Source organism: Medicago sativa, chromosome 4 (assembly GCF_051527215.1).
Source record: "Medicago sativa cultivar Bolivia chromosome 4, Bolivia_mono, whole genome shotgun sequence".
NCBI lineage: Eukaryota > Viridiplantae > Streptophyta > Magnoliopsida > Fabales > Fabaceae > Medicago > Medicago sativa.
The window spans coordinates 66,551,314-66,565,272 of NC_140752.1; the positions used below are offsets into that span (position 1 = coordinate 66,551,314).

The 13,959-nt window shown below is 31.1% G+C and overlaps 1 protein-coding gene across 1 annotated transcript; it reads left to right on the forward strand.

Annotated features, from left to right (window-relative positions):
- The first annotated feature begins 1,397 nt into the window (after nt 1-1,397).
- On the forward strand, nt 1,398-3,828 carry LOC146930919 (FBD-associated F-box protein At5g60610-like). Its single transcript, XM_085702392.1, has 3 exons — nt 1,398-2,688; nt 2,766-2,945; nt 3,483-3,828. Exons 1-3 carry the CDS (start codon nt 1,450-1,452, stop codon nt 3,675-3,677), a joined length of 1,614 nt encoding a protein of 537 aa, XP_085558518.1. The 5' UTR covers nt 1,398-1,449; the 3' UTR covers nt 3,678-3,828.
- Nucleotides 3,829-13,959: the final 10,131 nt, after the last annotated feature.

Below are 13,959 nucleotides of genomic sequence, written 5' to 3' on the forward strand. Positions count from 1 at the left end.
TTTATTAATTTTTTCCAAAATGTTTTCATTTTTTTCCAGATTTTATTTTTTATTTTTAAAATTTTCCAGATTTTTGTTTTCATTTTTATTAATTTTTCCAAATTTTTTCGGTACTTTTTTATTTTTTCAGAATTTTTTCCATTTTTTTATTCTTTTAAAAAAAAATTAAAATAAAAACATTTTTAAAAAAAGTTAAAAAAAGTTTTTTTAAAAAATATATTTTTTTAATTGAAAAAATATTTTTTTATTAAAAAAATAAAAAATGCCACATGTACCATATTAAAAAATAAAAAATAAAAATAATTATACAGTTAGCGTGCCACATCATCATAAAAAGGTGACGTGACGCGACACATCACGCCACGTCAGCACCTGGCGTGTGCCAGATTCGACCAGGGGTGATTTCGACGGAATCTTCAAATTTCAGGGTCGGAATCTTAACAAAATTTTTTACAGAGAGGAAAACCGGAACTCGCCCAAATTACAGGGGGTGAACACATGTTAACCCTATATAAAATCACCGTCATTGTCACATTTTAGTTATGATTTGTTCCCACAAAGAGGTTTATTTAATCAAAACATTTTTACTCACCTCTCTCATTTGAACTGTCTTGAAATTCAGCTTGAGAAAGAGAACCAGTTGTACTACTTTAACTGTCTTCTTCTATCATATTGTTCGGTTTCTTTATTAATTTTTGATCATTTATTGACGAATAACGACTATCTCATTGCCTAAATGTTAGTTACACCAACAATTTGAAACAGTTGGAGTGTATGTTTTGAGTCAATGTAACATGATTTTACGCGAACCTTATTTCCAACACATGCGAACACCATGCATCAAGGCTACAATCTCAACATGCAGGACGAATGAGACACCAATATTTTTGTAGTATCCTCAACAGTCTCTTATAGTATCTCGAATTAGACCACCAAATCCGAACGCTCTAGGGTTCGTTAGAGAGCTCCCATCAACATTAATGACATGTGTCTTCCTGTGTCGTTTCCAATCCTAAAATTTTATTATAGTTTTATTTAAAGTGAACCAAAAAAATATTTTTATTATTTCTGAAAATAAGTCATCCACACTAAGAAAAATAAATCATCCCTAACTAATTAGTATTTTTTTTTTTCCTATTAATATCGAGAAACCTCACCACAACACACCAAACAATTACAGCTTCGTTCAAATTGTTATCTCTGAGATTCCGACCGAAGACGATCGTTGCTCAACCACTAAACGTTAAGCTCTCTCAGGCAAATCTCTCTCTCTCTCTCTCTCTCTCTCTCTCTCTCTCTCTCTCTCTCTCTCTCTCTCTCTCTCTCTCTCTCTTTAAATCTTTATTATTACCTAATCATCTGTTTCGTAACGTAAGCTGATACGTTAAACCCTAAACCCTACTCCATTCGCGTAATTTCTGTTTTTATTGCTGCTTGCAGAACAAAAATATGGAGCACGATGAGGACCGATTGTCGAATCTACCGAAAGTCATTCTTCATAACATTATGTCAAGGCTGCCAGAAAAAGATGCGGCTAGGACAAGTGTTTTGTCCAAATCTTGGTTAGAGACATGGTATACTTTTCCTGTATTGTCTTTTTCTGATACTCAAATCTCAGGGCTGTTTCAACCATCTGATATAGGCCGAATGTTGTTTCCCGAATTAATGAATGATTTTGTGAGGAAGATAGAAAATTTCATTGATTACTTGAAGAGGAGGTTGTTGAGATTCTATGATAATGGATTGGCTATCAAAAAATTTAAGCTTGTTGTGAACAATGTTGAGCTATGTAGTTACATGTCAAAGGATGTTGATCTTTGGTTGAAGCTGGCAACTGAAAGTGGTGTTGAAGAAATAGACCTTTATTTGCCCGATCGTCCCAACCAGGATGAAGAAGGTTGCGGTGAATGCTATGTCCTACCGAAGGGTGCAATTGAAGTTAAATCGCTTACGAAGTTGGAGTTGATAGGGGGAATAAGAGTTGATACAGCATTCATGAATCATTCAATTAAATTTTTCTCATTAAGAGTACTGTCATTGTGGGATGTCCTTTCGAAAGACGAACATGTAATTGAACATATCATTTCTTGTTGTCCTTTGATTGAACATATAACTTTGAAGTTTGTCGACATGAAGTCTTTGAGCATGCATGGTCTACTTAAGCTCAAGACACTTGATGTTGAAGGAATCCAGGAGGTATATATTGATGCCCCGTATCTTGAGAAATTTTGTTTTTGTCCCGATGATTTTTTCGCACCGTATAAGATTGATTTTGATAGATGCCAAAATTTGAAATATTTGTCTTTGGAGAGTGGTATTATTCCAAACAAATGGTTTCTTGAACTGTTTCCAAAATTTCCTTTCCTTGAGAGTTTGAAATTGGATTATTGTACAATGGATGAGAGGATTAATATTTCAAGTGTTCAACTTAAGATGTTGGAGTTATCTCATTGTTCTAAATTGAAGGAGGTCAACATTGATGCTCCAAATCTATTATTGTGCGTATATCGCGGTGGTGGTAGTTCTGATCCTATTATATCTTATCAAAGAAGTTCTAGTCAACTAAAAGTTGATATGACTTTTTTCATTGATTATCATCATCTTGGTAACTTGAGGGAATTTGTGCAAAACATCAAACCTCAAAATGTCTTGTCATCTCTATCCGTATACATCCGTAAACCATTTGTGGTGAGTATTAATTAGCTACTTAATTCGTTGGTTCAATCTTCATAACTACTTATTGTATTTGTGTCTGGATTATGTAGGATGTACTAAACCCGGTGGTATTTCAAGTGTCATCCCCTCCACCAAGTATCAAACACTTGCACCTTTACTATGTTCCAGAAAATGAAACTTTGTTTTCATCCATCGTAAATATCTTACTTTCAAGTTGCTGCCCTGCATTTATATCTTTGAGCCCTTCTTGCAGTAAAGCGTTCATTGAGGTATGTCATTCTCTCCCATGTTCCTTTAATTTCAAGTTGTGTTTCCAGCAGTGAAATTCTTATATATTATATTGTGAATTTGTGATTGTACTATAAAAAGCTTGTCATCTATGTTTTGCTTTTGTGTTTTCTGTTTTCATTTATCCTAAAAACAGTACAAAATTGAGTAAACAAAAGATTGATTTTAACTAGAATAAATATTGATCAACATAATTGAGAAAAAGAAGAATTCTTTGAATAAGAAGGTAACCTAGCACACAAGGCCACCCCAAAGGAGCACTCTCCTTTCTCAGTAGATAAATATCTAGTCACAACATATCAACCACCATAATCGTCTCCATTACAAAAGTACTAAAGGCTAAACGGTGACTAATTAACAGACTTCTCTAACGACTCTTAACTACTTAAACTACTTAAACTATTCCTTTTATGTCTGACATGCATTTATGCTTAAAAGATTTTACTTTTCATCAATATATAAAATATAGTTATTTTGTGGAGCTTCTAACTCTATTTGTTAATCATCTGAATCTGCAGTTCTTATATGAGACGCTAATGGAAAGAAAGGGGGATGACTGCTTTTGCAGTTCTAGTGATACCAAGTGTTGGTGGCATGGCTTGAAGAATGTGAATGTCATAAGCTCATTGATGATTGATGAGAATATTGATTTCAAGACCATGCTAGAATTGTTGCCAATTGGAGAAAAAATTAGCTTTATGTTAGAATTTTAATGTTCTTGACGCTGTCATAAACTCATAGACATGTTTTTACTTTGAAGTTTGATGTTACCTCTTAAATGCATGATGACACATTTGTTTTGATATACACTGTGGAAAATGCTGAACGGTATCGTAGAGATAGCAACTCTTAGTTTGTTCTTTATTATTGGCTTTACTTTTTTGTAGTTCTTTTTTGTAGAGATAGTTACTCTTAGTTTATTCTTTATTATCTTCGTATCTATGGGCATTACGACCTTGCAATGTTTTCAAGCTGTCTACTGAAATATTTTTGTTTTCTTCCTATATTGATTTAAAATTTGTATCTTTAACCGATGAGTTAGCTCTTCCTATATTTTGCTAATTTCAGTTCTATGGCTACATCTCAATTCCTTTCCTTTCAAAATGAATCTATAAACTTTTCATAAAAACATAACACTGAGTTACTTATCTTGCTCAATTTTGGTAACTTGTTTTGCATGTTTGATGTGTTATATAGTTAATGACTATCAGTCAACTTAGTTAAGTTAATCTTTCTGGAATTATAGGCATGAATGAGTCTTTTCATATAGAATGGATTATACATCGAAACTGCAAAATTTGATTGTTTTGATTGTGTTGGAACACTAGAGTGAATAATTGAAAGTTTGAAGAGTAAACATAAAATCCTACATTGGATAGAATTTGTGTTGTGTGAATTGAAAAAAAAGTAGAAGTCTCACATAGGATAGAACGCACACGTGTTTATATAAGAGGGGAATCACTCCCATCAGTGTGCCTTTGGGGTACGAACAAATAGTTTTCTGTTTGTTATTCAAAACTTTGGCACTTCTAGTGATCACGTTATCTTTATATTCTATATAATGAAGTTTATCTTTACTTATATAAACAAAAAAATAGATGGATCATGAGCAGCGACAAGCCATCCTTTTTCGCTATCATCAAAGAAGGATTCAACACCAAGTGCATGGTAATTCATTTGTACCTCTGTTCTTCAGCATCTCATGCATGCTAAAATTTGTAGTCTTTGTTAATAAGAAATACATGTCCTTCCTTGGATGTTGATGAGAAAGTTATTAAGCTAGGTCATAGAAACTCATTCAGTACTCCTTAGCTCACCAACCGAGATTATACATATACATACCCGGGTTCCCTGCTTGCTGTCACTCAATGCACGCAAACAGGGTTCGAGACAATCCATATCTCAAGCTGAAAAAATTTAGTTTAAAAAAAAAAATCAAAACATGTTTATTTTTCGGATTGTCCATCTCGATTGGACGATCACAGATACATCTTGACTGCGTGAATGCTTGCAGTCTGCAGGTAATTCGACCGGTGCATATACATACATATATTTTTAAAAATATTACTTCTTTAGAAGTTACCATGTTTTTTATGTCATAATCTGCAGAAAGTACCACCGATGATTGTTATATAAAAACAAAATATATCGTTGGCAATACAATGCATGATCTTCATATATTTGGAATTTTATACTAGCACGTAGCAAGATGCAAAGCTGCCATTTATTCATGTGCTGACAGGTTAAAAATTCAGGTATGAGACGGACACAGAATGTATTGGAATTCTGTGGTAGATAATAGCAAGGAAGCTGAGTATCAAATAAATATAAAGTAATTACTTGCCCATTAGGTGACATTTGAGAGCAGGAAAAAAAATTGTCTCCAATATTCCCTTGTGTGCTATATATGAAGGTAGACCAAACCACTAAAACATACGACCCAGAATGTAAAGGAAACCTTTGGTCGCTAATAGCAAGAAAGCTGAGAATCAAATAAAGGTAAGGTAATTGCTTGCTCATTAGGTGACATTGAGGTCAGAAAAATATTTTTCTTGCCTCCATTATTCCCTTCTTAACACTTTCATTTTAAAAAAGAGAAAATGACAGCTACTGTAACAAAGACCGAGAGGTCTCCTCATACTTGCTGCAATAGATTGCCTTCATCATCCATCCTTTCATATCAGAATTAAAGGAGCATTTGAAAAGATTGAAGGGCTCTATTTCTAAAGTCATATCTTCACTCTGCTGTAACAACTTTAAAACCTCTAAAAAATCAGCACCTCTAAAATCAGCAAAAGCCATTGGTACATTCCCCTCTGACAGATTTTCAATATACATGAAAGTTTCCAGCAGCTTCTGAGTTGAATGACTCATGTCATTGCGAATAAAAATACAAGAATCAGAAAAGAAATAAAATTTCTGACAGCATACAATAGCCTGCACTTTCACATCTATTAACACATTAAGGTTATTTCTAAAGACAAATAAGATAGCCACTATTCAAGGTCTCAAGCATTTTACCGATATACATATTCTCGGAAGGGAGCCCTGGATAACACCCTTTGCTAACCGGATATATAGGTAATATAACTCATAATCATAGGTACACGTAATCCTAATCTAACACCTTGCATTTCACCCAGGAAATGTAATCTAAAGAATGAAAGGATGGCTTGTTCTCCCTGATCAAACATTTGCCTGGAAATCACCCTCCTTATACAGCTCATTAGAGTATCTATTATGGCAGATATGGTGCAGGTATATCTTCTTCGCATTTCATTCGATTTTAATTTAGACAACCCATTACCAAAAGTGGGGGATATTGATTACAATCAAATCATTATTACAAATGTTATGTTATTTGTACATTGAATGAGCTTGCATTTTGGAAGGGTCTGTTTGGCAAGCCGCATTTGAGCGTATAGCTTGTTTGTACATTGAATGAGCTTGCATTTTGGACTTAGAGTCTGTTTTGTAAGTTTATTTTACTAAAAAAAGGCTTGTTTGGTAACCATTAATTTCTCACGAGCTTATAGCTTATTTTTACTAGTTTATAGAGTTTTTGAATAACCTAATTCAATTTGTTTATAGTTTATCATTTTTTATCTCAATTTTACCCTAGTAGCCGTAATTGAAAAAAGTTAATTTATTAATTAAATATACGAGGGGTAACCTTGGCGCAACTGGTAAAGTGGCTGTGTACAATACACCAAATGGTGGGACCCCTTCCCGGACCCTGCATATGCGGGAGCTCTAGTGCACCGGGTTGCCCTTTTTTTATTAATTAAATATACATTTTTCATGTCATTTCATACTAATAAGTGAGTTCAACTGCTAATTTTAACAAACACTACAAAATCAATCAATCAATTTATCCACTATCAACTATAACCAACTTATCACCTGTCCGCTATTCTCTATTTTTTACCAAACAGAGGTTAATCTACCCATTCTTTAGCAAGAATAAAAACATGATCATCTCATAAAAACAATAGAGAACTAAACACAAGAAATCTTGCAATAAAAAAAAACACAAGAAATCTTACACTCATAAATGTCAGGTACTCACAAGAAAGCTCTTGATAGTTGTGTAGTGGAACTATATCCTCCCTTGTGAATGGTGCAAAAAACATTTTTAATCTTATCAAGCTCTTGGTGGAAAGAAAAGAAGAAAAAAAAGGCATACATATGGATGTTGTTATTGATTATTATGCCGAATAGAAAAGAGAAAGTTCAAATTTTATTGACGCAAACCAACAGAATGCAATAAATGTTTTTCAAAGAAATTTAATGTTGGAGACTTTGACAACATTGGAAACTAAGATGCTAAGCCTCTGGATGATGGTTTTTGAAAAATCGCAGGATGTATTTGGAAAATGACCTTGATGCAATGAACTACTAGAATGTAGAAAACTTTCTTAATGAAAACCAAGCTTTATTCCCTCATGTCAAAGATTTTATCAAAAAAATCCCAAAATGACTAGTAGAAATGAGCATGTGGAAACAAATCAAGAGCTTCTCAAACCCTTCATAATGTAACCATCATTTATATTAAATTCCATACAATTATCAACTAAAGTGAATGTATGGATGTAGTTATAAGGAGTGTGAATGAAGTGAAAATGAAATTTTTAACTTAAAATATGACCTAATATTTACATTTCTCAAAATCATATTTGAGCAATTTTATTCTTATTTCCTAGTATATTTGAAATTATATAGAAATAAAATAATACAAAATGATTAATTTTTATTATATATATATATATATATATATATATATATATATATATATATATATATATATATAAACATGTTATGTCCTAGAACGATGTTATCTTGAGGAAGATAATAACATTCACATTGATGCGAGAAATTGATGAAGAAGATGCTTCGTTGTCGAAGATCTTGTCAGAATCATGGAAGAAACCCCGTTGCCGGCGAGACGGAAGGGGGTGGTACCTGAACACGCGCTCCAACGGCAAAGTCAAATGGAAAACAAGGAGCATGTGAGGTTTTTTGGATAAAATCAACTTACCTGGAATTGTAGTAGAGTCCCCTTTATATAGGCATAAGGGAGTGTAACCCATTACACTCCATTATGCCTATATGACGGGGACTCTACTAAAATTCTAGCTAAGTTCATTCTATCCCAAAAACCTCACACGCTCTTTGTTTTCTTTCTGACCTGGGCGTCGGAGCACATGTGCATGTACCACCCTGGCTCAGGGACAAAAGGAAAGGTAGAGAAAATAGAGAAACACTCTAATATTCTCAAAGAAAGATATTATTATTTGAATGATTCAATGCTTGAGTATATTGAATATACTAGGTGGTGAACCTTATTTATACTATTCTAGGAAGGCTCTACACTACAAACTAGAAATATCTAGAAACATCGATTACAAAGAAAAGTTTAGAGACATGGATAATCTAGTTCATAAGACTAGAAGGATCTAGAAAGGATAATATTTCCGTAGTGCTTAATTTTATTTTATTTAGTAGAGTATCTAGTAGCTTCCTTTTTATTCTTTAATATTCTAGAGACTTCCATTTTATTTTTTAATATTCTAAAGACTTCCACATTATTCTCTAGTATTATAGAGACTTCCACAATATTCTCTAGTATTCTAGAGTCTTCCATATTATTCTTCATCATTCTCTATCACACCCCCTTCCGTCTCACCGGCAACGGAGTTTCTTCCATGGATTCCGACGAGATTTTCGACAACGAAGCATCTTCTTCATCAATCAGTGGCATCAATGAGAGTGTTATTATCTTCCTCAAGAAAACATCGTTCTAGGACAAAACACACACACATATATGAATTCGTATATAATCAACTATTTGTAATATTTTGTTTTGTATAAAATAAGCTAGACTTGGAAGTAAGAATAACGATGCTCAAAGATGATGTTGGATAACGTAAATATTAGATTCCATTTTCAGTTAAAAATGTAATTTTGATTTCATTCACACTCTAATAACTACATCCATGCGTTCACTATTGTTGATAGTTGTATGAAAATTGATCTAAAGGCATAAATGGTGGCCACATCATAAAGGGCTCGAGAAGCTCTTGATTTGTTCCCACTTGCCCATTTTCCAAATTCATTATGTAATCTTCCATAAAATATGCAACATTACAAAAGAAAGCTTTATGTTTATTAAGAACTTTTTCTACATTCTTGTAGTTCATTACCTTGTGGCCATTTTCCAGATACATCATGGGATTTTCCAAAAAAAAAAAAACCACCAACATGACTCATTATATCTTTGTTTCAAATGTTGACAAAGTCTCCAACATTTAATTGGTGTCTTTAAAAATATTTCATGTATTCTTTTGGTTTACAATTTACATGTGTAGGATTTTCACCTTTCACTTTCTCCTTGACATAATAATCACAATAAGCAATAATAATGTCCATGATAAAGTCAAAGAGATCTATTCCCATAATGGCCTCAGTGGTATATTTTTCTCCTTAGTATTCATTCAAAATGATATGTGACAAATGTCATTTAAATTTTTTTATTTAAAATCTAACATTCATAGCTGTAGATATCAAGATCTAATTCAAACATTTTTTACGAAAAGTGATCTTTAATTAGTTAAGTTGTATCCAAAAATGTACGACACACTATACTAAACAGCATTATTCACTTTCATTCGTTCCTTTGTTCAATCGAGTTCTCAACTCTTTCAATTTCTTCTCAAGCTTTAATTTCACTTTCTTGAAGCTTTTATTTCATCATTCAAGGTGCATGCACCCTATCTCTAGATAATTTCTAAGATACTCTGAATTTGAAATTTATCATAAGGTAGCTAAGAAATTAGGAAAATTCTATGGTGAAGTCATGAGAATGACTTTTCTGGTGAAGTTAACACTATAACATCAAAAACTTAGTGAGTATTACCCCACTGTTTGTACAGTGGCATCAAAAGTTCAGTCCCCATAGTATCATCAATTCATCAGATTAACAAGACTATACACTTAATCTAATTTTATCCTACCTTGTTTTAAGTGTAACACCCCACAAGTAACACTTAAAACTATCACATAATATCATCAACTCTGTTTGCATGTTAAAGATGCCAACGATAAAATAGTACCCGTAAGTCCAAGATGTTGCAAGCATTACTAGATGAATTACTATTGATCATTAACCAGTAATCAACAATTTAAAAATGAATCAAACATTAAGATCAAAATTAACTTTTCCAAAAAAGTCAGTTTTTTTACTGCACCATAGAAGCTCCCAAGAAATTATACTAAAAGGAATAATCAAATAAAAGCTTGAAGAAAGAGAAATTAGTGTTTGTGAAGAATTTGAGAAAACTATGAATTGGGTTGAAAAAAGGAACATAAGTGAATAGCATTACCGAATATATTGTGTTGTATTTTTTTGTAAACAACTCAACGAATTAAGGATTCCTTCAAAAAAAAAAACTCAACGAATTAAGGATCATTTATTGCCAAGAAGTTTTAGAATTAGATCTTTATATCTTTAATAGAATTATATTATAGGAATGAATGTTATATTTAAATACATTTGTTTCTTTTTAAAAGGGCATTTGACACATCGTGGTTGGTTTGATACCAAGGTGAAAACTAAGTGTATTGTTTAGGTCTTCTAATGTCACCAAGACCATTATGGAAACTAGTCTCTTTGATTTTCTCATGATTGTTGTTATTGATTATTGTGCGTATGATGTCAAACAAGAGAAAGTTGAAAATCTTACAAATGCAAACCAACAAAATGCAGGAAATGATTTTCAAAGAAACCAACTAAATGTAGCTCCTAAATCAATAATAAACTTAAAAACAACTCCTTGAATATTAATGGTTAATGTGTCACTTTGGAAATAAGCATGCTCATATATTATTCATTAGGTGATATTTTTTATTCTTTATTCATTTTTTAAAATATTTATGGTGGTTAATATTTCATATTAATAAAATATATTAAGGATATAGCATACTATTGTAAGAGTTTATATAAATTAAAAAGAGAATACTCACTTTAAATTCTTTCTAAGAGCTGATCTTTTCTTTTGCTTTCTCGAATATCTCAACCACTTTTGTAGACAGACAAGTAAAGTATTCGTTCTCATGATAATAGAACTGCAGCATAAAAAATATTTAATTAATTAACTATGATCTTGTCAATAATCAAATATAAGAAGTCATGTTTAAATTGTTGCTATATACTCCCTCTGTTTCAAAATGAGTGTCGCTTTAACCAAAAAAATTTGTTTCAAAATGAGTGTCGCTTTCAGTTTCCAATGCAATAATAACTTTTTCTTTTCAATTGTACCCTCCAATTAATACTCTGCACACTATTTCCAAAGTATTACTTTTAAAACTAACCAATAGTTAATAAGGATAATTTGGTAAAATAATCATTCTCTTTCTCTTAATCATTGCATTTCTTAATAAGTGTGTAAACGCCTAAAACGACACTCATTTTGAAACGGAGGGAGTATATTAATCGTTAAGAATTTGTCAAAATGGTAATGTGAAAATTTGGTACATTAAAAATCTCGGTTATTTGTCTAAAAAAAGATTTTGGTTGTTTGCATGAAGACGGCAATATATATACGTAATAAGATTAATAAAATTTAAAAAAGATATTGTAGTGAGAAAATATTTAAGCATGCAGATGGAAATATACAAAATGATAGATAAATTACATTATTTTTTAGAGTTATGTTTGATTGCATAATCATCATCATGCTTATGATCTTAATCATATCACCACCATCACCATCATTATTACCCTCATCATCAATTTCATTGCCTCCCTGAATTGACATATATATAACACAAAGATGAAAATAGTTAAACTACGCTTATATCTCATATAAAATTATCCAATGTATGTCTACTCGATTCATTCTATTAAGTAGAAAATCTAATTCTCCATATCATATTTATTTTATCTAAATATTCATTAGTTAGAGTCGAGATATTGATATTCATAAAGAAAACCTAGTCAAGAAACGTATGTAACCCCGCTTTAAAAACATTTATTTAATATGTGGAATATTTGGCTACATGGAAATTCTTTGATATAGTTACTATATAATTATCATTACAGCTTTTATGTAATATGAATTTAATTTTTTCTCATTATATCGTCATGTATATGGTACAATATATTTGACCGGTTATAAGAATAATAAGAAAAATTAAAATCATTTTGTAAATAAATAAATTAAATTGATTTTATAGAAGTTCCATATAATTGAATATTCCATATGTATGTGTGTGTGGGCACATGCGTGTGTGTGAGGAATAGGTATAGAACATAAACATGCTTAAAAAACATATCCAAAAGTTTGAGATAAAAGTATAAATATATAGTGACAAGTGATAATAAAATACTAATTATAAAATTTGGGTAAAATATAAAAGTTCATATAGTTTAGGGACCAATTTCAAAAACAAAAAAAAATAGGGGCCAATTTGAAAATTTATAGGGACTAACTTACAAATTTGTTAAAATAAATAAGGACTAATTTGTGAAATTTAAAAAGTAAATTATTGTGTATTTTTTGAAATATACAGAAAACCAATTTGCATAGGGTTAATTATGTTTTTGGTCCCTACAAAATTGCGACCTTGTAAGTTTAGTCCTTACTTAATTTTAATAGCATTTTTAATCCCTACAAAAAAAAAATTACTTATAATTTTAGTCCCTGCTAAAATAATTTTTGTTTAATTATCCTTAAACTCTTAAATTTTTTAACGATTCTTTTTATACAAGTTTAGAACACTATGAAAGGTTCATTTACTAAAATCTATAATTTTTTAACATGAAATAAATTAAATATGAATTTTTTAAAACGACAAAAGTTTAAGATATAAGTAACAAAAATATGGACGTAGAAATCAAATTTTTGCGATATTTTTTTCGGAGGACCTTTTAATAACGTTCTTAACACATCTGTAAAAAATTGTTGAAAAACTTAAGAGTTTAAGCATAAATTAAACAAATTTGGATTGAGTAAGGACTAATATTGAGTGAAGAAATTTTTTGTAGGGATTAAAAATGCTATTAAAATTAAGTAAGGACTAAACTTACAAGGTCGCAATTTTGTAGGGACCAAAAGCATAATTAACCCATTTGCATAATTTGAAAAAGTAATATGACCAATTCGAAATTCACATAGCGTATATCTCAAAATAAAAATAGAGGCAGAAATTCAATAAGGAAAAACAAACCCAAAATAATCCAAAAAAAATAATAATATCTTCTTCATAAAAAAACAAATAATTCAAATAAAAAAAAAAGTTGACCCAATCTAAAACAGATCTACATAATGATATTCAAGTAGATCTAATAAAAAGTACAAATAGATCTAATGAAAAAAAGATAAACAAGTCTAAAATATATTCTTAAAAATACAAGTAGACAAAAAAATCTTCAACTACAATGTCACATCTTGTTGTATGAAGAAAATAGTAGAATATGAGGGAAATAAGCCAAAACATGAACTAGATCGATAAGAAATAGATCCAAATCAAATAAAATACAAACAGAAAACATATATAAGATAATGGATCTAGAAATAGATCCACAATATACATTAAAAATACAAAAAATAGAATATATAGATTGTGAAACAAGATGAAATGTTGAGATCCCAAATGCAAACTCTGACTTTTTATATGCATGCATGGAAGAGATCAAGAAAAAAGAAAAAGTCTCATGGTTAAGTTCCCAAAGCATGAAACATATAGGTCCAAAATAAAGCTTACTCAATGAAGGTTCCAGATCTGGTGTTAAACTCCATGGATGATGTCAAAGCTGAATGGAAACCGAGCTTTTTTTAGAGGAACTTCGACGTCAACTTTGTAGTTTTAAAAAATTAAACGGATGAAATGAATATCTATGATGAGAGGAAAAGATTGGTGGAGTTGAAGTAGCAATTGAAGGCCACATGATGTGGTAGTTGCAACCAAGAATTTTAGGAGGCGGCTAGGGTTTTT